The 25,114-nt window shown below is 47.8% G+C and overlaps 1 protein-coding gene across 1 annotated transcript in view; it reads right to left on the bottom strand.

The window, feature by feature from the left end:
• The window catches only part of CENPE (centromere protein E), a 1,817,274-nt gene that overhangs the window by 1,467,677 nt on the left and 324,483 nt on the right, over positions 1-25,114 (bottom strand). The window contains exon 15 of the mRNA XM_086962044.1: positions 9,106-9,259. Within this exon, the coding sequence (XP_086818170.1) occupies positions 9,106-9,259 (154 nt within the window). The remainder of the gene's footprint in view (positions 1-9,105; positions 9,260-25,114) is intronic.

Here is a 25,114-nt window from a genome sequence, read left to right as displayed (position 1 = left end):
CGGCGTTCTTGGATGGGTGGGAGGGGACTTCCCTGGCTGTTGGGTGGCTACTTTAACAGTGTCCTTAACGTACACTTAGACCGTTTCTTCCCACCCCTTCGATGTACTACTGCCATTTCATATGCTTATACTTAACTACCTGGCTACAACTCTGGGGACTATTCGACATATAGCACCTTGGTAATGCAACCACAAGAGTCCATTAGTTTTACGCTCATGCCCACAACCTACATGTCCTAATAGACCAATTTGTGAGTACGGCCGATATAACCACATACACTATGCACATCAACTACATTGGCAGGACACACATTGATCATAACCAACTGGGTTTATGACTAAGCTGGGAACATGGCCATCCTCTAATCGCAAAGTGGAATCTGCAAATAACGTGCTGGAAAATAGTCAGTTGAGGGCTTCCCTTCACGGTAGCATAACAGAATATTTCAATGTAAACGCTTACACCGCCACCTACTGGCTGATTGAGTGGGACCCCTTCTAGGCTGCAATCAGAGGACACTGTCTGGGCAACAGATCTGAATTCTGAAGACATGACGTGAGATTGACGGTGAAAAGTGCAGACTTCTGCATTGGACCAGGAACGCCTGGGTAGGGAGACGCGAACAGCTGCACTGATGGAGAGTGTGTGATGCCTCTCTTATGCCGCCCAGAAACGCATGCTGAGACAGAAACCAGGAGCACTGCTAGCATGGTTAATCTGGCTGTTCATGGTAGGTCTTGAGGACAGCCTGCCTTGGAAAAAACTCAAGTTTCTGGAGTCACATCCGAAGGGCAAGTCGACTTTGGCGACGTTTTCAACTAGGAACGCAGACAGGCCAGCAGGGTTGGTGCCAGGTTGGCTGCTTCTCGGCTTATGCAGCTCTTCTGTGTCCTCTCTTTAGGTCGTCAGGATCCGATTCTCTGGTGCCATGGACTCCTCTAAATACTGAATTTTGGGGCGTTCGGGAGTGTCTGGGTAGCCAATGGGCTACTGAGCCTTGGGTCACCACAGCCCTCTATATGACCTCTTTCTGTAGTAAGTGGACATAATCCTGTCCCAGAGTTTTTTAGTATGCCATCACAAAGATGGCTACTTCTAAAAAATCGTGCCCATCTCACAGTAGCCCACCTAGGAGAGACACTAGGCTGGAGGTGGCACACCTACCCGACTAGTTAATTTCCTACCTGTCCACATCGCAAAGAAGCTTTGGACGGGGTTGGCTTCCTCTCCTTTGAGGGGAGCCAGATTCACATTTGAAAGGCCTCAGCTTCTTTGAAGCTCACCGACCCAAGGAGGCTAATCAGCAGGTCATTCTGTCGAGGAGGGTGTTACACAGTCGGCCTGGACAGGCTTTTGTTCTGGGACTCCTGAGAGCAAAAATCTCTCATCCTAGGAGATGAGAACATGCGTATCAGACGGCAGGCTGGCAGAAACCAGTCAGCAAGGACACCAGAGGCTGGTAGGTTTTCAGGGGTGCCCTGTTGGTGAAGGTTTTGGTAAATCAAACACTGTTATCAGTGTGGGTGTACCAATATGAGATGTTTGATACCAAACATCCCTATTTTCAGCGAAGCCATCAATGCAGCTGGAGAACTCACTTTCACCAGTGTTCAGCACATTCTTTAAAATAGCTTCCCTGGTCATTAATAGGACTGCATAGCACATTAGCACATCTGCTCATGCAGGTATGCCCTCACATGTAATATTCAGCACCCTGCCTTAGTGCTGTTAGGCCTGCTGTAGGGGAGTCTTAAAAATATTCCATGCAGTGGTAGGGGACATGGCAAATAGGGATGGGACATGTCTTGTTTTCACTTTTGTATGAACCAAGATTCGCAGCCTACAATGGCAGTCTTGTATGTCCTTGATGAGGAGTCCCTTAAAGTGGCACAATGCACGCTGCTACCCTTGCCGACCTTTAGCACCTCAAGCCCTATGTATCAGGGGTGCCATTTACTTGGGACTTCAAGGAGGGTGCTAAAGGTTTTGCCTGTTGGGTAAACCATTGTAAAACACCGGTACTGGGGGCCTGGTTAGCAGGAACCCAGTACATTTCAGTCAAAGGTGCATCAAACACCAGGTAAAAAGTGTGAAGGGGGGGGGGGGGGGGGGGCGTACTGCAACAAGTACCCAGCTTCCTACACTTCCCTTCAGATTTCTGGTGCCCAATTGGAAAGGCAGCCCATCACATTTCGTTACCTGGGAATCGAATTTAGCACACACCAACATATCTTATAGATGGAAATCTTGCCCGAACGTTGACCACCTTGCGGGCGCAGATGTCGTTCTAGCAGACTATGCTAATATCAGTGGTGGGCCAAATAGTCTTTAAAGATTGTTATGCTGTAGCACCCGCTGCACTACTTCACCAATTTGCCCCGGCACATCACCAAATCCTTCTTCAGTACTCTGGGGCATTTATAGGTGTTGTTATATGGCATGGGGCGCACAGCTAGGTTGCCCTAGCCAAACTATCTTCAGTCTGATCAGGGATGATTAGGAGTGCCAAATTTAAAACACTATCAAGCCTGACAATTACAATAGGTGGCTGGCAGGTTTGTAGGGTTCCAGCTGGAAGATACCACAACTACCTTCCCTCTGTGGGATCTAGTTTACATATTGCACATTTCACCTTCTCTCCAAAGCACCACTGCCTGAATTTCTAATGCAGGTCGCTTGTCATTGCTTCCATGGAAGGCTCCTCCTAACCTGCTTGATAACACCTTCCACCACAGCGCTGCCGCTTCTTGGTACATCACATGGAGGAGAGATGACTTCCTTGAGAAAGTTGGGTCCCTAGCACGAGGTGGGACTGACACATGGGAGATCTGTATCGTGATGGCGTTCTCTCTATAAAAGGAGCTTATTGTAGACAAACTTCCTCCTGGACAATTTTTACTTCACAATACCCCCATCAGATCATGGAGGATACACTGGAGAGACATACAACAATCCATGCACCTCACAATCCAGTACTCACACATAATGGAGAGGATCCGACACCTAATGCAATGGTTAGCCAGCTCCTTGCGCATGCATGCTGCAGTTGCACGCACCATGCTGCAGTTGCACGCACCATGCTGCAGTTGCACGCACCATGTTGCAACAACACTGGAACAAAGACTTGGGCTACCCTTGCACGGATAAGGAGTGGCAGGCTGTATTGGAATACACTGCTATGGTGTCCCTCAACACTTGCATCAAATTAATACATGTTTACATATTGCACAGGGCCTACCTCAATCCTCACAAAATTAACAGATACTTAAATCACACAGATGCTGCCTGCTCCAGCTGTCAGATGCCTGATGCAGATTTCCTGCACATGTTCTAGACTTGCCTGTAACTTTTCAGTACTGGCTAGGAATTACAGCTCACTTGGCGCGCTGCACGCGCCACTCCATGTTACATACTTGGGAGGTATGCATGCTGTGACTGATACGCTAAACCAGTTGTCCCTTCGCCTTCCTCTCCAAATCCCGAGCGAAGCAGGAGAAAAGAAGTTCCTGTGACTCCTTGGAGATCTCCCAATGCTTTGAGTTAAATTGCCAGTCCCTCTCCAAACATAAAATGTAAATTTCTGACCTTGTGTTTGGAGCAGCTGCCCATTGCACTCTTTTTGGTGGAAACTTAGCCCAAATTTCCTAGAGGCTAGCACTTCAGGCCATGCGATTCTAAGACTAGCCAGACCTGAAGGGAGAGAAGGTGGACTGGCGGTAATTTATAAGCAACACTTGAGCTGTAGGCTGGCTGAAGCTCAGGTTTGCAGATCCGAGGCATCCCTTTTTTTCTCTCCAACAGGTCGTAGGTCTCTTAACGGCTTCCAAATTTGCAAGCCCCCTGGGCCTGCTTCCTCATTTATTACAGCTCTATTAACACCATTACCCCTTATGCTCTGCGGCATGCTAACCCCCTTATTTTAGACGATCTCAAATTACATTTTGATGACCAAACCGGTCAGACTGATGTGTAAAGAAGAAAATGGTATGGAGGGATTAATCACTCATTTATTTTCAGTCAAGACACCATCAATTACCCTGGTGTTCTCAATATATTTTTCAAAAATCACTATGAACAAATCAGTGAGATGCACATACTATTTGGCTGGACAACGGGAAAAAAAACTATTATTCATAACAAAGACATGAAACATAATATACATAAAACATAAATACATTAATTATTAGAACATCCATATAATACATAGGCACAATATATACAATCTATACAAAGCCATAATATATACAACTACTAATACACACTCCTTAATCTAAGTGATACACTGTGAGGTAGTCCTCTAAGTGCCATAGTTATCAAACCTCTTATTCCCAATATGCGCCTATAATCTCATGCCAAAAATATAATTCATTGGACTCCTCAAATATCTGTCGACGCGGTCGTGTTTCAACCCACAATTTATTTTGGCCTCTTCAGGACAAGGGAACAAAATATCTACAATAACAATCGAAGTTAAAAGATTAAATAATATTCGTCAAATCCACCTACAGAGTCCTATCCCTTGTATGCTCATACAGTGCTCAAGTACCATAAAGGTGAAACTGTTCAAAAACAGTGTGCAAAGTAATCTCCTCTTTCTCTCTATATATATATAAAAAAAAAAAAAGAGTCTGGGATATGAACATCACACCATATCTGTGTAGTACCAAAAACAACAACCAATGGCCTACTCTAAAGAAGAGGGGGCATACCTGTAATCATCTCCAAACTCTCAATCACAACAAGAGTTCAACTCCCCTAGGATATAAATCTCCCTTCGCGGGGAGATCCACAATCCCACTCTTCGCCTATGAAAGTGGCAAGGATGTAACACGAGTAAGTCAACGTTCCGGTTTCTAAAAATAAAGTCACGTTATCTATCTATTTGTGCCACAACAGATACACACATTACCTTACGTGATTAAATCTGCTGTGCTTGAAAAAAAGTGGTCGCCCTCCGGTCATTGGCTTATCAATCGCCTAATCATTTTATCCTGAAATGAACATATGTCGAGTATCAGAAACTAATGAATCAAGTTACCCACTCGCCGAATTCAAAACGGAAGCTCTCCTCTACGTTGGTAAATACCTGCCATATAGGTCCTTTAGTGTCTCCAAATACTCCTTATAACTTCTGCCGCGTAGGTAGCTCGAAAGACTCTATGCAGCATTATTAAACACTGTAGGTGCGTCATCACGCATTGCGTCGCCTAACAATGAAAAGGAAAAGCAGACTACTTCTTACTAATATGTAGTATCGTAGTCCTGCAACTTATTTCTAAAAGAAAAGACTCATCAAGTCTCAATTTCATAAGTATCTGGAGTCACTTATCGCTAAATGCCTAACGGAAATCTCACTAATTAACTAATGGTCCTACACTGTGGGGGCTCACACAATCTGTCACACAACCGAACTAAGAAATCGGTCAGCACCACCCACTCATCACTAGACACCACGTCCGCCTAGGACTACAATCTTGCTAAGTGCCACAAAAGGAAATCTCACTAATAACTAATGGACCTACACCATGGGGGCTCGCACAATCTGTCACATAACCGAACTGAGAAGTAGGTCGGCACCACACACATCACTAGACACTGCATTCGTTAAGGACTACAATCTCAGGCGATCCCGCCTAATATCTATAACCTTTACTATTCTCAGCACAAACCGCTCAATGGAAATAAAATTCAAAAACTCAGGTGAAAAGAGACTACAGGTAGACTTGCCAGGATATCAAATAACGGGAGCATATACACAAGGCACAACTCCTCCTCCTGACCTGGACTGCCCGCACCTATACCAAGGGTGACGTCAGCACTACTATCCACTGTTGCCACAAATGTTCAAAAGCACTGTATGTACACTATAGGGGTTACAATCAAGGTATGTACCCCTTCCATATGAGTACACCTACGCTTATTTAATCAACAATCCACTCATGGCCGCCCCCTACTCGAGGCAAGTCTGCACATTCAAGAGTATTTTATGTGATATCTGTATTTTATCTTTTTCAAATCGCACTTCCACCTGCTTATGTACATCAAGTATATTGTCATCTAGATCAAAGCCCAAAGTTCATCCCGGCCATTCAGACCTTTTCAGGCTGTACGGTATCCCTCAATAAGTCGTGCTTCCATACGGTTCAGTTTTATTTCTAGTTATCCTTTGTTACGTGTTTTTATCACAACCAAAACTGACCATACTAGGTCCTCCTCACTATGCAGACATTCTACATAGTGTTGCACCAAAGGTGCTCCCTGTGTCCTACATCTAATACAGTACTTGTGTTGCAGTACTTGGGTTGTCTGTCCAATGCATGACTTCCCACAGAGGCAGGTCACAACATACACCCCATTTTTTGGTGTTACATTTAGAGAAACTCTGCATGATGAGTTTCTTATTGTAGATCATAAAAAATTTGGAGTCAGTCGTACTTGGACATGCTACACAGTTATTGCAACGGTAGTGTCCTATTAGGGTCGGTAACCCCAATAGGCCTCTAGACAAACCTGTCAGGCTGTCATAAGTCTTGATGAGGACTGAGTCGCTCCACTTCCAGCAGCTAGTGTAGGATTCCACTCACATCCAGGGTCACATTCTTGATCCCATATTCGCCAATCCAGCTCTGATCAAGTTAGCTCCTCCGCGTCCCATTGCCTGGTCACATCACTTACTTATTATTCCCTTTCAGATCCTTGATTCTTCTCTCCTGACTGGACAACCTCCGGCCCACCCCTATTAAGGTCCGCAAATGGCCCCTGGTGACCCCAGAGGCCTTTACGTCCACTTTGAATCATGAACCTCTATGCCTAGACTCTTGCCCGCAGGTTGCTAAATCAACAGGTCTTGGCATGGATTGAGGAGGCCCTTGACACCCTAGCCCCCTGGAACATACAGAACATCACTCAGTCTAGACCCACTGCAGAATGGCTAACGAAGGACCATCTTCAGACAATAAAGGCATATAAGCGCCTTGCACGTAAATGACGTTAGAGCTATCATATCTCAAATAGAACCACATATCTACAGACAATCAGAGCATTACGGGCAGATCAGGCTCTCTCGGGCTCCATTTTTTGAGCAAAAGATAGACAAAGCAAACAATTCTCATAACAAGATTTTTTTAATAGTTAAATTCCTCACGTCACTTAATCCCATGGCAGCAGTAAGGGCCCATACTTCCAAAAACTGATCAGATCTCTCATTTTTTCTCAGATAAAATTGCTTCTTTGTAGGTCTCCTTCCCAGAGAAAGCAAAAAACAAATTTGGATTTTTTTTAAATATCTCAGACTACTGAACGGAGTTACACAAAATAACTGTAGGTGTAATCTGTGCACCAAGAGCTACCTTTCTGCCAAATGTAGTTATATACGTCCAGTGGTTTGGGCTCCAGGTGTATCTAGAGACTATGGGAATTAACATGAGAAACAATTTGATACATTTTTCTCGACCTTCGCTTCACTGATCGCCCCAAAACTTCCCACGCACAACTAGAATTACCAGTGCATTTGTTTGGAAATTATTGTTTCGATTCGTCAAACGACGCCAAAGTTAAACAAGTGCAAAATTGCTTTTCCTTTGAAACATGGTCCTAACTATAATCATCTACTCGGGACCGCCGGCAGGTTATATACACATATACACACACACACACACACACACACACACACACACTTATATAATCTAAGTACTCCAGGGTCCCCGCACGTGGGTGGAACTATTCAGTACTTATGACTATTGATGAGTATCTACTGGAAGAGAACACTAGTTTACCCCAGTCAACAATAAAAAAAAAAAGAAAACATTGTTTTCATGAGAAAGCAACATCAAAACGAAAATAAATTAAAAGTAAACGTCTTCCAGTTAGTTTTCTTGGCTAAGACAACAGAATAAAAACAATGCAAAGATCTTCCAAAACCCTGTACATGGACAGGACTATGCAGTGTTTATGAACAATAGTGAAGATTTCTTGATGCAAATTTTATAACTGAATTTAGCACATGTAGTAAAATAAAATGTCTACCTGGGTGAGAATTTTAAACCTATGTTAGAGGACCATGCATGTGGCAGGATCTACAATGAATTACAATTCAGTTGTAACTGAGTGAATAACTTAAGCGGTATTTGGGCTTAAAATAAACCTTTGAACTTGCGATATAAATACTTATTTTCCATCATTTCATTTACTTTACAAAGCATACGTTTCATGCAACTGTACTTTTAGTTAAACCATTTTCCTGCAGTGTTCCCCCAAATGTGCTGCATGTCTGGATCCTGAAAATCTTCTGAGCACTTCGGGGAGTTTAAGAAATTTCCCACCGACTCATACATAAAAATGAACTATATTGAATTTAAATTAGCATATTTGACACTTTGATAAGTCATTTGTAATATGTTTACAGGTGATGTAATCTGTACAAAGGTCACATTTTATTTGTAAGCCTGCTGTAGATTTCAGCTATTGACAAATGTTTGCAAGTACGAAGGTAAATCTTTGTGATGATCCAAGATTGCTCCCCAAATACACTCCATCAGCCACAAAGGAGTGCACAGGTCTCAGTCTGCCATAAGGTTACTGCATCAAACCAATAGATAGACACAAACTATCCATCCCTTGTCAGTTCAGGAAGGTGCCACGGTGTTTTTCCAGTGCACCCTATTGACCCAAACTGGATTCTCAGTTTCCAGTGTCTTTTAGGATTTTTTGGTTTCATCTACATGCTCCTACATCTGATTTTCTTCATTTTTGCAACATTTTGATCATTATGCTATATTCATTTTAACTAAACTGTTAGTGTTTTATGCATACCTTTCATTTTTGTGGGAGTTTGTATATGTACCACAGTAACTTTCTTACAAGAAGGATTTACCTCCTTGTTCCTAGCTACAAAGGATAAACCAAGTAATTCATAAAATAACTAGATTTACTTAATTATATTTTTCCTTTATGGAAGCTTAGAACCATTCACACAAAACTGCAGACTCTCTGCATAATTTAGCAAATCTGCTTCTGCAGTATTCCACACATTGAAATTTTAAACTTGCTTGTAATTATTTAATATGCGAGGCCACAATGAAGCTTTTAGTGACAGACTAACTTACCTTTGCTGTTTGAGGCCTTGTGATGAATCATTTAAAACTGCCTGACAAGAAAATAACTTTTCCCTCTGAAACAGTTGAATGGCTGGGTTCCATTCATTATCAAATATCCCCTCATCTACAGTCCGGCTTAACTCGTCAAATTCTGAAATATCCGCTGTAAGAAAAGGGGGGGGGGGGAGGAGGAGGAGTTAAAAAGCCTCATGTGAAGTAGAGAGATTTGCTGTAACATTAAAATAAGTAACAACTATGCTGCGATAGCAAGAAACAAGTAAACACCATTTCTCGCATTACTTCTAAACAATATTAAGCATGTTAAAGTCATTATGCACAGGTATCTTTTGGAAGGTTCCTTTAAGGTGGTTAAGAGCCTTATTTTAAAACAATTTCTAACAGGCATACATAACGTTATCGTCTGTACATCTAAGGACAGGAAAGAGACCAACAGGCCTAAGTAAAGCCTAACTGCGAGAGACCTCTGGCGTGGACCATTTGCTTTACCAGAATGTTGCTTATTATTTGCAGGTCTTCCCAGAAAAACAACATGATTACTAGCTAAGCTGACATCGTACCCACAAAAAGCAACCTAAAAAAACAAGCTACTTACAGTCTTTAACACTCTTACTGGTGAATACTTTATCTAACCACAGATGCCTCACCTTTTGAAAATTCCCAGGTGCCAGAGTGGATTCAGAAGATGTAAAGAGCAATGCTTCTGCGCGATGACTTTGTTCCACCGGAGTGCTGAGCGGAACTGCATATATGTAACACCCATACACACCGACATCAGTTTCTTTCTTGATTTGGTCCGTGCCCTCTGGCATGGAGTTCATCAAAAATCAACAATACCAGTGTTCGGATACCTAGACTGGAACGTTTTTAGATTGATAAAGAGGCCATTCCACAGACCGTGGAGGCTGGAGGGCAGGGAGGAATCTGTGCGAATGGAGCATCCACCAAAAAAAGCATTGCCAAAGGTAGGTAACTGGCTTAAGTGATGCGATGCTTCATACGCAGATTCCTCTACTTCAGAATAGATACCAAAGCAGTACCTCCCAAGGAAGTAGTTCTGTGGAATGGCTCATACTCAATAAGTCATGCAGAAACGAAATGCCCATGCCATCGAAAATGGCAGTCAAGGCAGTAGTGCTTCATGAACATATTTAGTGATGTTGTAGAAACAGAGATGTCAAATACAGGTACTCTGCATTCCAATACAGTTATAGCAGCGTTGGCCCTGGTGGAATGGACCACTAACCCTTTCAGAGGCCATTACTTGGCTAGAACGTAACATCTTGACATAGAGGACTATCCATCTTGACAAAGTCCTTTTTCGCACTGTTTTACACATCCCCACAAAGACCTTATCGGCGACCTAATGTTCTTAGTGTGATTGATGTGGAATCTTAAAGCTCTTGTATAGTCCAATTGATGAAGTCACTCTCCTCTTTCAAGAGGTAAAGTGGGCATGGAAGGATTGAATAGTGATGGACTGTCCAACGTGAAACGCAATAACCTCTTTACATAAAATGGCTGTCTTGATCCTTAGTAGCACTTTGTCTGGGAAAAAGTTAGTATAACTGGGCTGCATTGAGAGAACTCTTGAGTTCGCTCAGGAGACGAGCCAAAGCTACCAAGACCAGAAACAGTCTTCAGAGTCAGGAGACGTAAAGGAAAGTTGTGCATGGGTCCCAAAGGCATATACAAGTATGATACCACTGTGGCATCATTAACTGTTTGGGAGGAAACAAACAGGTCAATCCTTTTAGAAACCTCATAACAGGTGATTTAAAAAAGGTGGGCTGGTCGTGTAAACACAAAAAGGCGGAAAGGGCAAACAAACATTAACCGTTGCCACAGCAAGTCCTGGCAGGGCCAAGGAAAAAACAAATGAGACAACCGACAGCTAGGCCTGATACAGTTTGACATTTCGAGTGCCAAACCAGATTACAAACTTCTCATTGCCCACCACAGATGGATTTCATAGAGGGACGTTGGGATGAAATTCACCACTACAGGCAACAAAACTAAGGCAGTGAATCACTGCTTACATCAATCTCCACGCATCGAGGCTTAATTTATGTATGTTCAAATGGAGAACTCTTGCCAGCTTCAGGGACAGGAGGTACTCATGAAATAGTAGCCTGATCAGAGAACAGATGCTCATTCTCAGACTCTGTGGATACCATACTCTCCTGCCCAATCCAGAGCAACTAGGGTGACTTCGGCCTAGTCAATTCTGATCTTCTTCAGAACATGGGCCAGGAGAGCCAGCGGCTGACATGCATACATACTTCCAGGTGAAATGCATCAGTTCTCTGAAGTGGCAAAAAGCTCTACATAGGGTTCCCCCCATTACTGGAATATGCCCTGTGCCACCTCTGAGTTTAACCGCCATTTATGGTCTGACAGGTGCCGTCGGCTAAGCTAGTCTGTCATGGCATTCAAAGATACAGCACGTGGTGCATGGCAAAGGAAATGCTATGGTGCGCCGGTCAGCTCCAGAAATGAAGAAAGAAGGACACCTCCCTGTCTATTGCAGTACCACATGGTGATGGTGTTATCTGTGAGAACCTGAACCAGCCTCCCTTTGGTGGATGGTAGGAAGGCATTTAGCGTCAGGCAAATGTCCTCCAACTTCAACAGGTTGATTTAGAGACCGGTTCCAGCGTTCTCAGATCTCCACATCCCCCAGAAGACTTCCCCAGCACAGCAGTGATGGATTTGACACAACCGCCCGCACAGGCTGGGGTAGGGAGAGGAGTCTACCACTGGTCCGATTGGAGTTGAGCCACCACAAAAATGGTCTTTTGAAATATCCTATTAATTCTGGAAGAAATGCAATCTGTTCCCGTGGTGCTGGGCCCACTGACACTATAGGTTCCACTGCAGAACCTGCTTTTGCCACCTGTCATATCCAACAAACACAATGCAGGGTATCAAGAGGCCAAGACGGCAGCTAAAACACTGGGATAATAGTTTAAATGTCCTGGACTCTTGGTGGAGGGAAGGCCCAAAACAGCACAGTATCCAGGATGATTCAACGAAAGAAAGTCTGTTAAGGTGTCAGGAGGGACTTTGGCATGTTAATCGTGAACCTCAACTATGTCAGAAGATTCACTAGGAGGTGGTCTATGGCTGATTGTGATGAGCTACTCTTCAACAGCCAGTCGTCGAGATAGTTGATAACTTGGCAGGACACCTTGGAGGTTGTGGATACATCACTTTAGTGAGCACCCAAGGGGTGATGGTAAGACCTGAAGACGAGAATGGCAAAATGAAAATGCTTCTGGCCCACACTGAACCACAATTAGCATCTGTGGAGCCGCTAGACAGGTACACAAATATAAGTGTCCTGTAGGTCAAAAGCCACCATACAGTGACCTGGATCCAGGGCAGAAAGAACTAGGGCCAGCATAATCATCTTGAATTTGCCCTTCAGCAAAAAGGCATTCAGAGGGTGGAAATCTAAAATAGGAGAAAGGACCATCCTTTGATATAAGGAAATATAAGTAACAGCCAATCCCTTTCCAGGGCTGGGACCTGCTCTATAGCCACTTTGGGCAAAAGTCTTGATTTTTTTTTTAAATATGTTTTATTGAAACAATGGACATACAGGTGCTTTACTGTGAGCATAGTACAATGAGGAAACAAAGTTAATCAGCTCGTACATTGTCTGTGAGAACGATTATGTCAGCCAAAGTTCCAGTGAGTACAATCATCATTGAGCTGTGCAATCGGCTGCAATGAAAGTAATCCCGGTATTACCACTAAATGACAGTCTCTCATTACACATCATCGTATGTTGCGTCATCTATCCCACCAGAGTATCCGGCCTACCCTGTCGTTCAGGGCGTGCCTCTGGTCGAAGCCCCCTGTAATGCCCACAACCCTCCACTTGGTGCTACAGTGCGCTGTTTTCCCAAGGATCTGACCTCTCCGGTCTAATCCGTCGCTAAGATCGGTGCGTTGAGGCTGTTGTCTATGAGCGCTTCCTGGTCATTGTTGTGGTACGGTTGAGGGTTGTGGCATGGGTTGTCGTGTGACGTGTGTTCATGTCCATGTCTGTCAGCTATGAAAGTGCAGCGCAGTCACGCAGTCAACTGGGGGGCGACTATCTGCAGAACCAACCTCCGAGCCGAGGGAGGAAATAGTAGAGAAATCGGGGATGAAGTAAACTTTAATTCAAGGGGGAAGGGGGTGCTGCATTGCGGTTCCTGCTGTCTAAGTCTTGTGGGCAGGAATCGTGTCTATGCGGGGTGGAAATGTTTCACATATGTGAGTCGATGTATATGGGTGAGTTGCGGGGGCTTCTAGCTGTGGGGTGGTGTAGTTCCGAGTGTGTCGGTCGTATGATCGGTCGTCCCAAGCAGGGAGAGAGAGGAATGGAGGGGGGGGGGGGGGGGGGGGGGGGGGGGAAGGAGGGTCGGCGAGCGGGTGGTGGAGGAGCGATGTTAATGGTGACTTTGTGCCCATATATGTGTGCGCCTATCACCTTGTTATTACCATTTGTCCCTCTCCCCTGCTGTATACCTTCGCGCTACCAGGGGGGGTGGGGGGGGGGGGGGGGATTAAGGTTCGCCCTGTCTATGTTATCCCCAGTTCTCGACAGGCCTTGCTGAATGCCTGTAGGAGGTCATCTCAGATCTGAGCTATTGGGATGGCTCTCCGTCCCGCGTTCTCCTCCCTGCGGAGGACCATGCCCTCTGCCGTCGCCCAGTAGGTGAGAGGTACACCAATGTTTCGTCGGTGGTGGGTTTGCGTCCTTCCAATGTCGCGTTATGAGTCGCTTGGCGGTTATCAGTCCCAGATCCCAGAACCCGGCATGGGCTTGGTTTTGTTTCGTCCTTTTAAACAGGCCTAGCACGCAGGTGTCCCAATCGTGTCGTAGTTCTGTTTCTGTCCCCTTTGTCAAAAGTGCGGTTACATCCTGCCAGTACGGCTGAAGCCTGGGGCATGCCCACAGCATGTGCAGGTGGTCTGCGTTCAGCAGCAGACATCGTGGGCAGCTGGAGGTGTCCAGTGCGAAGTAACGGTTGATCTTATCCGGGGACAGATATGCCCTGTGTATGATGTAGAATTGTATGATTTTGAATCTCGAACTGCGGGGTATGTGGTGTGGGCCTTCCAGGATTCTTTCCCACTCCTTGTCTGTCCAGTCCCTCCCTCTGTCAGCCGTCCATTTGTCTCTCAATGGCTGGAGCGTGCATATTGTGTGGGACTGTAACGCCTGTGTCAGCCAGTGTATCACATGGGACCCATTCCCCATGATGTGGAGGTATTGTATCAACAGGTGCGTCTGAGGTTCCTCCGTTATGTCTCCCCAGTGTCTCGTGAGTTCCCGGACCATGGAGGCGTGTAATAGGAACTGCCCCGCCGGTAGATCGGTGTCCTCCACCGGTCTCCCAAACGGGACTAGGGTGCCTTCATTGTACAGATCCGCCATCGACTCTATCCCCGCACGTTCCCAGCTGTCTAATTGTGTCGCGGTGACCACTCCTCCCGGTCTGGGCATGCCCTGTAGTGGGAGTGCTGGGGCGTAGGGGGTGACCTCCCGCGTGAGTCTTACTGCACGTTTGTAGCATTTAAGTGCCTCCGTAAGGTGTAGTTGCGCCCCGCGGGATGCTTTATTTAAGGGGTGGAACATCGCGAGAGCCCCCGCAAGTGTCAGGGCAGGTGTCATCGAGGCCGTGTCGTTAAGGTTTCTTCCCGCAAGCCAGGCCACCACCCATTGAAGCTGCGCTGCAAGGTAATAAAGTTCCTGATTGGGAACCGCGAGACCCCACCAATGACGTCAGGCGTATAGCTTCTTCAGGGCCACTCTGGGTCTCCCCGTGTTCCATATGAGTGCTCGTAACAGTCTCCAGTTCTTTAAAAATCCGAGTGGGGACGTATACCGGTATGTTCGAGTAATAATAAAGGAGTCTCGGCAATACTATCATTTTCGTTAGAGTGATTCTGGCCGGGACATTCAGCGGGAGCGTGCTCCAGAAAGCTATCTGGGCTCGCAGGGAGAATATAGCCCTGACCAAATTGCCGTCCAGTACATCTGCCGGAGACCGATATATGTGGATGCCTAGATATTTGAAGGTACCCGCGTGCCAGGCCAGTGTCGTTCCCCCTAATTGCACCTCGCATTCCTGCATGTTGGGGTGAAAGGGGTAAACCCCGGATTTCCCCCAGTAGGGTGTCCGCGAGACCCTGCGGTATCTGAGTGAGGTCCCTAATGTAGAGGAGCAGGTCATCAGCGTACAGTGAGACCGTGTGCGTGCCGTCTATCAACGGGATGCCCCATTCTGCACCCTGTCCCCTCAGCAACTCCGCCAGCGGTTCCATTGCTAAGGAAAAGAGCAGAGGTGACAGGGGGCAGCCCTGGTCTTGTGCCCCGTCTGACTCGTATGGTGTCCGACAGGAGGCCCCCGGTTCGGACCCGAATGCTAGGTGTTTGGTAGAGGAGGCCCACCATATCTAGGTACGCCTCTCCCAGGTCGAATTTCCGCATGACTGCCCTGAGGTACGGCCACTCAACTGAATCGAATGCCTTTTCCAGATCTAGTACAAGACATCCAGACTGTGGCCAAGGCTCCCTCGCGTACTCCTGCACCCTAAATAGCCGGCGGATATTTTGCAACGTACTACGTGTGGGCACAAAACCGTTCTGGTCTGTGTGGACGTGTACTGGGCTAGTCTTCGGGCTAGTGTGGATGCTAATATTATATAGTCGGCATTCAGGAGGGCGAGTGGCCTGTATGAACCCAACAGCGTCCCGTCTTTTCCGGGCTTCAAGAGGGAGACTAGGGTGGCCTCATTTAGAGAGGGTGGCAGGGAGGAGTCATTAATCGCTGACTCATAACACTTTGATTAGTTCGGGGATCAGGAGGTCCGGATACGCCTTATAGAACTCCGCTGGGAGTCCGTCAGGGCCCGGGGATTTCCCATTGGAAAGCGCTGCTATGACTACCCGGAGTTCCTCAAAGGTAATGGGCGCCACTAGGTCTTCGCGTTGGGCGTCGCAAAGTGCTGGTAGTGGTATTAGGCTGAGGTATCCCTCCGTGTCTGGGGCGGGGGTGGGTAGGTAAGAGCGGTATAGTGTGTCATAATGATCCGTAAATGCGGAGTGTATCTCCTGTTGAGTGTGTAGGAGTGTCCATTCAGCTCCCCGTACTTTCGTTACTGGTTTCGTCTTTTCCTCCCTGTTGATTAGCCAGGACAATAGCTTGCCTGGTTTGTCCCCTCTATTGTGAGTGCGTGCTGAGTGGGCTGCATAATTTAAACACCTCAGCCTCTCCAGTAACTTTTCGTGTCTCGCCTGCGCAGATTGTAACTCAGCCCCGTCACCCCTTACTGAATCCTGTTCTTGTCGTATCAACTCTGCCTCGACCCTTTGAAGGTCTCTCTCAAAACGCCGTTTAAGGTTGACCTGTGTGCCCAGACATTGCCCTCTTATGACCACTTTGAATGCATCCCATTCGATTTGGGGGGTGTTGGCTCAGCCCGTGTTCTCCTCAAAGTAGTGCGCTACGTGTGTGAACAGTGAGTCTCGGAAGGGTGCGTCCAGCAGGAGACCCGGCTGCAGTCTCCAGGTGGGGATAGGGGGGTGTGTGCTTGCCCATGTGACTTGTCAACATGTGAGGGTTGTGGTCCGAATGTGTCCGACCCATGTAGTATGCATCCGTTACTAACGGGAGTAAGTCTTCAGTGAGCATGTACCTGTCCAGTCGGGTATGTAAGGTATGAGCTCCCGAGTAGTACGAGTACGTCCGGGTGGTCGGGTTTCGGTGTCTCCATACGTCTTGTAGGTTCCAATGTGTGGCCCAGGCCATGAGGGCCTTCATGGCGCCTACTACTGGCGCGTTGGGCAATGGTGGGAGAGAACTGTCTAGTGTGGTGTCTAGCACACAGTTGTAGTCCCCTCCCAGTATCCAGGGAATCCCGTGCCAGTGTGATAGGGCCGTCAATACATTCGCGAGGAAACCCTGCTGGTCCGTGTTGGGAGCGTAAACTGACGCCAGGACTAACGGGCGCCCATCCAGGGGTCCCTTTACAGCCACTAGTCTCCCCTCTCCGTCTATGTGTGAGTCTTCAATGTCAAACGGAATCCCCGGCCTCACCCATATTAGCACACCCCTTGCATAGGAGGAGAACCCAGTCGCGTACAGTTGTCCTCGCCACCGTCTGCGTAGTGTATGTACCTCAGGTGTGTCTCCTGCAAGAGTGCTATTTGGACCTTGTGCCTCTTCAGGTATGAGTAAATCATATACCTGTGCGATGGTGTATGTATACCACGTACATTCCAAGTGCAGATCCTAACCTCAGCCATCACAGTATGTCAGGTGGGTCCCATCCTCCCCCCCCCAGCGCTATACGTTCCCCCGGAGAGCCTTTCACCGCCCGTCTCAACAACATTACCACGCATACCTGTAGGGCACAATAGAAAGTACAGCAGAATCGCCACTAGACTGTGGATGCAGCATATTTCAAGAGAAGGGAGAACATTAACTGGGGAGAATACCATAGGGTCGGCTGCCAAACGTGCAGTCGTCCAAACACTCTACTGAGACAGCTAACATTCAAGTCTGGGGGGTTGCTGCCCATCACGCAGGGCGAATGAGATCTAAACATCAAGCAGAGCATGGGTGCGTGTACAGTCACACATGGGGGGGGGGGGAGGGGGGGGGGGGGGGGGGGAGTGTGTGTTTCTGGCTGGCCACCTGGTGGGCCCCACCGAATGCATTGCAGTGTGTCCAGTAAGTCATGTGGGACCACTGTTACCAGTCCTCAGAGTGCGGTGGTGGTCCGGGCCCACCTGAAGGGACCCCCGCAGCAGCATGACCAATGAAGAGTGGGCACCTCAGGCCATCTGCTCGGCGACAGCCAGCACTATGTATGTCTCAGTGTCTACTCCCTGCGTCCCAGGCGTGTGCTTCCGCACACTCCGGTCGGAAGATGTTAGGAAGGGGAATGGGAGGGAGGGTGGAGCAAGACTGATGAGGCGCCAGAGCGCGTCACTCCATCAGCCAAACAGGTCCGACGTTTGCGGTGTGATGTCAGGCAAGTCACCTGAGATTTGCGAATCTGGTATTCCGTAGATCGCCTCATCGTCGCTCGGTAGTGCCCTGGGGCTGGTGATTGGCGGGGAGCGTTGGGTCGGCGAGCTCGGGTGGGCTTGCGCTATGTTGTGTACCACTCGCTGCCGGTGAGGGCGATCTGTTTCCGCGCCTCCGTTTGGATCCTCTGCGTCTCCTCGTCCGGGGTTGGTCTCCTTGCCTCTTTGCGCTTTTGTCCGTCCCGTTGTCCAGCCATGCTTCTACCTCCGCCGAGGTATTGAAGTGAGTCTTTTCGTTAGCTATTACTCTTAGCCTTGCCGGGAAGAGGAGGGAGTACGTGAGTCCAAGCTGACGTAATCGTCTTTTCACGATCAGGAAAGAGTGTCTCTGGCGCTGCACTTGGATCGTATAGTCTGGGAAAAACATTATGGTCGCATTATCCACCTGAATGTTGCCAACTTTGCGGGTTTCTCTCAAGACTGAGTCTCGGTCTCTATAGTTCAGGATTCAGATGAGGTGTGGGCGTGGGTTAGAGCCAGTTGGGAGCAGTCTGGTCGGGACTCTGTGCGCCCGCTCAACCACAAAGTGGGGCGACAGGGCACCTTCCGGCAGCAGGGCACGAAGCCAGTCCTCCACGTGTTTTGTCGGATCTCTCCCTTCCCATTTTTCGGGCAGTCCCACTATTCGGACGTTGTTGCGTCTCGCCCGTCCTTCTGCATCCTCCGCCCTGTCTTCTAGGAACTCCACTCTGTTGAGAAGATCTTTTATTTGCTTATCCGACTGTGTAACCCGTGGCTCAAGGTCAGTCACGGTGTGCTCCAGGGTTGTGGTGCGTTCAGCCAGTTTCTTGTGATCCGCTTTCAGGTGCGTCAGGTCTATGGCGACCCCGTCTATTTTCGCCTCTAGCGACGTCCGGGTGGACTGTATGGAGTTCTCCAGCCGTTCCATGGCCGCTAGTACTGAATCAAGCCTGGCCGTCACCGGGTCCGCATCGTTCAATTTCTGGGGCTTGTCCATCTTGCCCTTCGGGTGCGTGCTCCCAGCTCCCGTGCGCTTCCCCGCCCCTCCAGACATGGGCAGGGTCCTGCACTCCAAAGTTGGTGACGGAGTGGTGTATGGCGCTTCTGCCTGACAACGGCCCAGGGCCCGTTATCGCCAAGCAGGAAAGATTCTCCGGCTGTGGGTTCAGGACTGGTGGGCCCAATCGGGTCGTGCAGGTTGTCCGTTCGCCGGGCGTCGGTTCGGAGCAGGTATATTATCCTCACGCCAGTGGGGGGTTGTGATGAGAGGGCTCTCCGTGTGCCGGCTCCGGCTGGGTCAGGCCGGCCTGTGCGTGGGTCGTAGTGCCCCGGCAGGGGTTGCACTTCCAGTTTCTCGGCCAGGTGTGGTCTGCTGCGTTGCTTGGACCCAGAGGTCGTATGTTGTGCGGCCTGCGCTGTTCCGCCCCTGCATTGTTCAGCTGGCGATGCGGAAATGTAGAGGGGACTAGGTCCTACAGGCAGCCGTCCGTGCGCCTCGTGGGCCACAGTGTCCTAGCAGAGTGCGAAGCACCCGGCCGACAGGGCCTCTAGCGGTCGCCTTCCCTTCTCGGCCCCGGCTAAGGCGTTGTGGGAGGTCACTTTCTGCTACGGGTCGTGGTGGATCTCTCCCGCTACGCCTCTGTGATAATGGCTGGCGCGGCCGGGCGGTGTGTTCCCCGGGCAGGCGGCCAATGTCTGCAGGTGCGTGCGTGCCTTGGTGTCAGTGTGGCCAAGACCCGGGTCCGACTCCGGCGCTCCTCGTTTATCACCGTACCTGCCTGGTGGTGTGGAGGTATAGCTTTGGCTCCGAGGGGCACTCGGTTCAGCGGCGCCTCACCTGCTTCATGTTCGGGTCGTTGGTAGAGGCCCATGTTAATCGGCTGCCGGCCGGCGCCGCCATGTTGGCGAGGGCGTCCCTTCCCAGAGTTGTTGGGAGGGTACCCCGGCGGTGTCAGTCGCGCCCCCGAGTCCAATTCGGCGGCGCGGGGGCCCCAAATGTCTGGTCCGGGCGTCCCTGAGCCCTCGGGTGTCCTCACCAGGTATCGGTGCCTGTGGTCATGGGCAGGTGTGCAGGTGTGCAGGTCGCTGGGTGGCTGGGCTCCGCTTGCTGCCGCCGGAGTCCGCTCCCGTTCTCCTTAGGATTCTCTCCAGTCGGCACTGCGGCCGGTGGGCGAGGGGGGGGGGCTCCTCCCCGCGGAGGCTCCGTTGTCAACCCGGGCCCCCGCAGGCGCCGGCTTCAGTCCGGCGCAGTTGTCTTTCTTCCGTGCTAAGGAGATGGCCCCCGCCGGGGCGCCACAGCTCTCGATGTCCGTCGGGGGTCGGCGATGGTCGGTGGCGTCCCAGATCTGCTCTCTCCGCACGGCCACCGGGTGTCTCCGGCCCTCGCGGCCTGTATTTCCGGTTCCGTCCCCGGGCTTGCCTGACTGGCCCCGCCTGCGGCGCAGCTCCTTTCCCGGCTCAGTCAGGCCCCGAAGGACCGGTGCGGTTCCGGAGCTCGTGGAATCCTGAAACTTGGTCCGATGCTGGACAGCAGTCTCACGGTGGCATGCCCCAAGTTGTGGCCAGCCAGTCGGGGAATTAAACGGATAAATTACCCCCGAAGTGGAGGGTCACGCCGGAGCTCCTCTAAAACGCAGCCAGTCTCGCTGCGTGCTTAGCCACGCCCCCTTGGGCAAAAGTCTTGATGCAGGTGGAAGACGCTGAGGGTCACAAAAAAAATAGCATGGTATAACCTTATTAGACGATCTGGAGGAACCACCTATCGGATGGTAAATATTTGCCAACCTTGCAGGAAATAACTGACCCTGCCTCGGACAGGGTGGTTGTGTGTCACTAACTGCAAACTAAAGCACTTTGGAGGCAGATGCCGGTGAGGCAGGGGACTGGGAAGTTTACTGCCCTTGTTGGCCTGGAGTTGTCTTTTTGATCCTGAACCTCAAAAGAACTGTGATGCCTATTGGGGACGTGGTCCGCCTCTGTGTGGGCAGGAAGCCAAACCTCTGGAATAACTTTGAAAGGGGTGAAATGGCCTTATCATGCAAATAGTTCTGACTCATCGAACAGTTTGCACGTCACAAGAGATGCCTGCAGAACTCATCCAAGCAAGAGAACAAAGAACCACACTCATGCCTATAGCTCTGTCCAGCCAGTCAGTAGTGACCACTCTAGAGCTGATGATGTTCTGTTAAGTGCCCTAATGATTCTGGGTGGTTAGAGCCAAATTAGTCCGAAATTCCTCCCTTTTGGGACAACTGCCAAGATCTTGCTAACCATGTCCCATAAAGCACTGTAATATCTCCCCAGCAAGCAGCAGTCAATGGCTGACTGGAGGGCTAAGCTAGCAGAGAAAAATATCTGCTTCCAGAATGTCTCAAGACGTTTAGACTCAGTCAGGAGTCTTCATAGGAACATAATTAGAAATCAGCATTCTGGGAGAAGCTTGAACCAACATCATATCTGGTGTAGGCTGCTGTGTAAAAAAAGAATTAAAAAAGAAATAAAGGAAAATCTGGGTCACCTGGCAACATGCCTGTTTACAGGTGAGCAGGAACAGGGCTTAGAGCAGGTGCCCATGAGGTTATCAGTCAGGGCGGCATCAAATGGAAGCAAGGGATCTAACAATTTTTTGTAGTAGTTGCAAAGTTTCTTGGTACGTTAATTGGGACAGGTTAGTTGGTACAGCGTCGAGTAAAAACTTTGGTCAGTGCAGAGATGGATTTGAAGACTGTAAGAACAAAGTCATCCTCTGGCGGTATCAGTGTCACATGAACCAGAGTGGATTGTGGAGCCAGAATTGAAGTCTGTTCTGGCATCACAGATGCGGGGTCTGGAGGCACAGGCTGTTTCGAAAGCAGACCCGCCGAGAGTATCCCGATTGGAGGACTCTATGGATCACTGGAGCCAAAATAAGCAACAGGGGGAGTTGAAAGGGTGCCATAAATGAGCAACATGGCCTTTCTAAAGACCTCAATCTGTTGCAACATCACCAATAGTCCCAGAAACTCAGGGTGCACCAGAATCAGTTGAGGAATGGGCTCCTCGACATGGGACTGAGTGTGAGGCATCTTAATATCTTCCTGAGTTCTCAGCCAGAGAGTGGCGGGGTTGGGATTAATCCTGCTTAGTCTTGCAGATTGCATTTCAATTTACTAGAAGACTTGGATCGCAACAACGACCTTTCAGGAACGGATCTGTACCCTCAATTTCAAGCTTGATTTTCGATGCTTCTTTTGGTGTTCAGCAACATACAACTTTGCTTTGCGTTCCCAAATCTCTTCAGGGTTCTAAGGGTGCATTTCTCACAGAACTTGGAGATGTCCACCAAATACCAAAGGCAGAACTGTTGGGGATGCTCAAACAGCATTGTTTAAATACACTCATTTAACATCTGATGAGCCATGCACTATGTGCAGCCTCTCTATAGGATTCGACCCAAACTTTAGTCAATGAGATGACGAGATCATGAGATCCAATTCAACGAACATTTCCAAGGCTCAGATTTTCAAAGCGAAGTTCATAAAAAAAGCCTCATTAAAGCTGGGATAAAAGAGGAGTGTATTGGCATATGACAGACTCAAAAACTTTAGTCCAGGATCATAATTTTTCTTTGCCAAAACTAAATATTTACTAGATTCATATGCTTGAATCCAGACTAAGACTAAGAACCAGATAGTAACTGGTAGCAGAAAGGCGGCTTATATTTTCTGAAAAATGTACCCAACACCACCTGCCCAACCATCTGTATCTATATCTATATATCTATATATCAATATATACACACGCAAATGTCCTCTGCGGGGGAGCAACCGTGAACAGGATCGGTAAAGTTCGAAACGCGTAGGAGTGAAAGATGAAGATGGGTCAATAAACCTGTTTTGAAAACCCTCAGGAAGAGTGCGGCGTAATTTGTCATTTTTGCTCAGATATATGTATATGTACACACATACATACATATATATTTACAGATACATTTACACATATATACTCTTCTGAACAAAAAACAATTTGCAACATTCTTTTCCAGGTCTAAATCGCTGGAGTATGCAAATCATGAGTATCTAGAGCACATATGCCTTTAACGAATACAGAAGTGTATAATCAGATATGCCGATTGGCCTATTCATTCACAGAATTCTACTGGCCAATGAATACTGCAAAAACGCACAAACATCTAAAACTTTCCCACTACAGTATGAAAGCTCGGAGGAAGGAACATAAATTGAGTCCCAATAAGCTCTAAATACCAGGGCAAGCAAAAAAGAGCCTTCTGTTCCTTCATTTTTTTAAATAAATAAATATTTAAAAACAAGATGTAGCAAAAAAAGGGGCGCAGTTCAAATAGAAGTGTTGCCCCGACAACAATAGGCACATACAACACATGTGATACATGATAATATGAGAAACACAGCAGAACATAGAAATATGTATACTCCGTATATCAACATACATAAAATCTCTGAAATGAGAGATTTGGTACAAATTACACCGGCCCAAGAAAAAAAGGGGGGGGGCGCTACCACCACAACAGTATATATAGGTGATTTGTCAGAAATAAATTGCTGTCTGTCATTTGGCGAACAAGAAAAATTAGTCATGAAATCTCACAAAAGTGAGAAATACTGAAAGAAAAAGTACGTCTTTCAAAAGATAAGAAATGTAGACCAGACAGAGCTGCATATATTAACAACATTCACTAGATGGGTGAATGCACCAATTTATGATAACTTGGGACAAGGTGGCCCAAACGTAACTGGATAGGTATACCTCACCACAAAGTGGAGCACGGACAAGTATTGGCTGTTTTGGAGTATTAAAATCATGTTTAAACTAGACGCTGTTGTTTACCCTAAAGGAAGAACTCACAAGCAAATAGCATCTGAAGAATGCAAAATGTAAATTGTGAACTAGAGCAATGATCGAACTTGCTTAACCTCTTCAAAGCTCTGATGAACTCAAAGAAATACTTAGGACACTAAGGAAGAGAAACATATCGCACAGAAGCCACTGGTTTGGAAAAAAACAGAGGCGTGAAAATGCAACAGAGCCTTGTGAAAGGCTATCACAAGAAGAAAATAGAGCTCTTATCTCACTACAATAGTTCTGAGAAGAACATAATGCGAAGTCCGAGAAGGACACAGCAGAATAACAGAAAGAGTTTACAGTGAAGAAATACACTATCAAGGTAGTATTCCTGAAGAGCTATATAATAGCAAACCAGTACTCCATATAGAGTAAGTCATACCCATAAAAAGGGTACATCTTCTCTTGATTATAGCTCTTTATCAGAGATCCTGGAAAATCTATTAAACCAGCTACCCAGCTGCAAACACTATCCGGGAATTTATGACTAAAACCCGGAGAGTAATAGTATAAGTCAGAACTAGTGCTTACACTTCAACACTACCAACGCAATTAAAGCCATAACACAAAGAGCACAACCGTGGACTTCAAAGAACAAATTAAACAAGACCCGCTGAGGTCCAATCACAAGTTGCCAGCCATGAGGCCCTGGACTGCAGAACCAGCATGGCTATCGAATAAATTGGGCCATCAAAAGGTAAGCCCTTCAGACTCTCCCAACTTTGTTGCACAGATGTACCTTGAACGCCTTCATTGCCATGAAGATTGCCATCAGTTCCAGCAGGTTGATGTGCATTTTCCTTTGCTGTGTCGTCCATAGTCCCTGCATTGTATAATGGAGGACATGCGCTCTCCAGCCCAGGAGAGATGCGTCCGTTGTCAGCACGATTTGTGGTACAGGCTCTTGTAACGGTCGTCCCCTGCAAAGGTTTTGTGGGTTTCACCAATGCAGAGAGTTGTATGCGCGACCGGTCACCAACACTAGGTCTTTTAATTGTCCTTGAGCCTGGTTCCACTGCCGTGCTAAGCACTCCTGAAGCGGACGCATGTGTAGTCTCGCATGAAGGACTATGAAGATGCAGGAGG

Source organism: Lissotriton vulgaris, chromosome 3_1, assembly GCF_964263255.1.
Source record: "Lissotriton vulgaris chromosome 3_1, aLisVul1.2, whole genome shotgun sequence".
NCBI classification, from domain to species: domain Eukaryota; kingdom Metazoa; phylum Chordata; class Amphibia; order Caudata; family Salamandridae; genus Lissotriton; species Lissotriton vulgaris.
The sequence above is the reverse complement of the archived record's forward strand: the minus strand, read 5'-3'. Positions and strand labels throughout refer to the sequence as shown.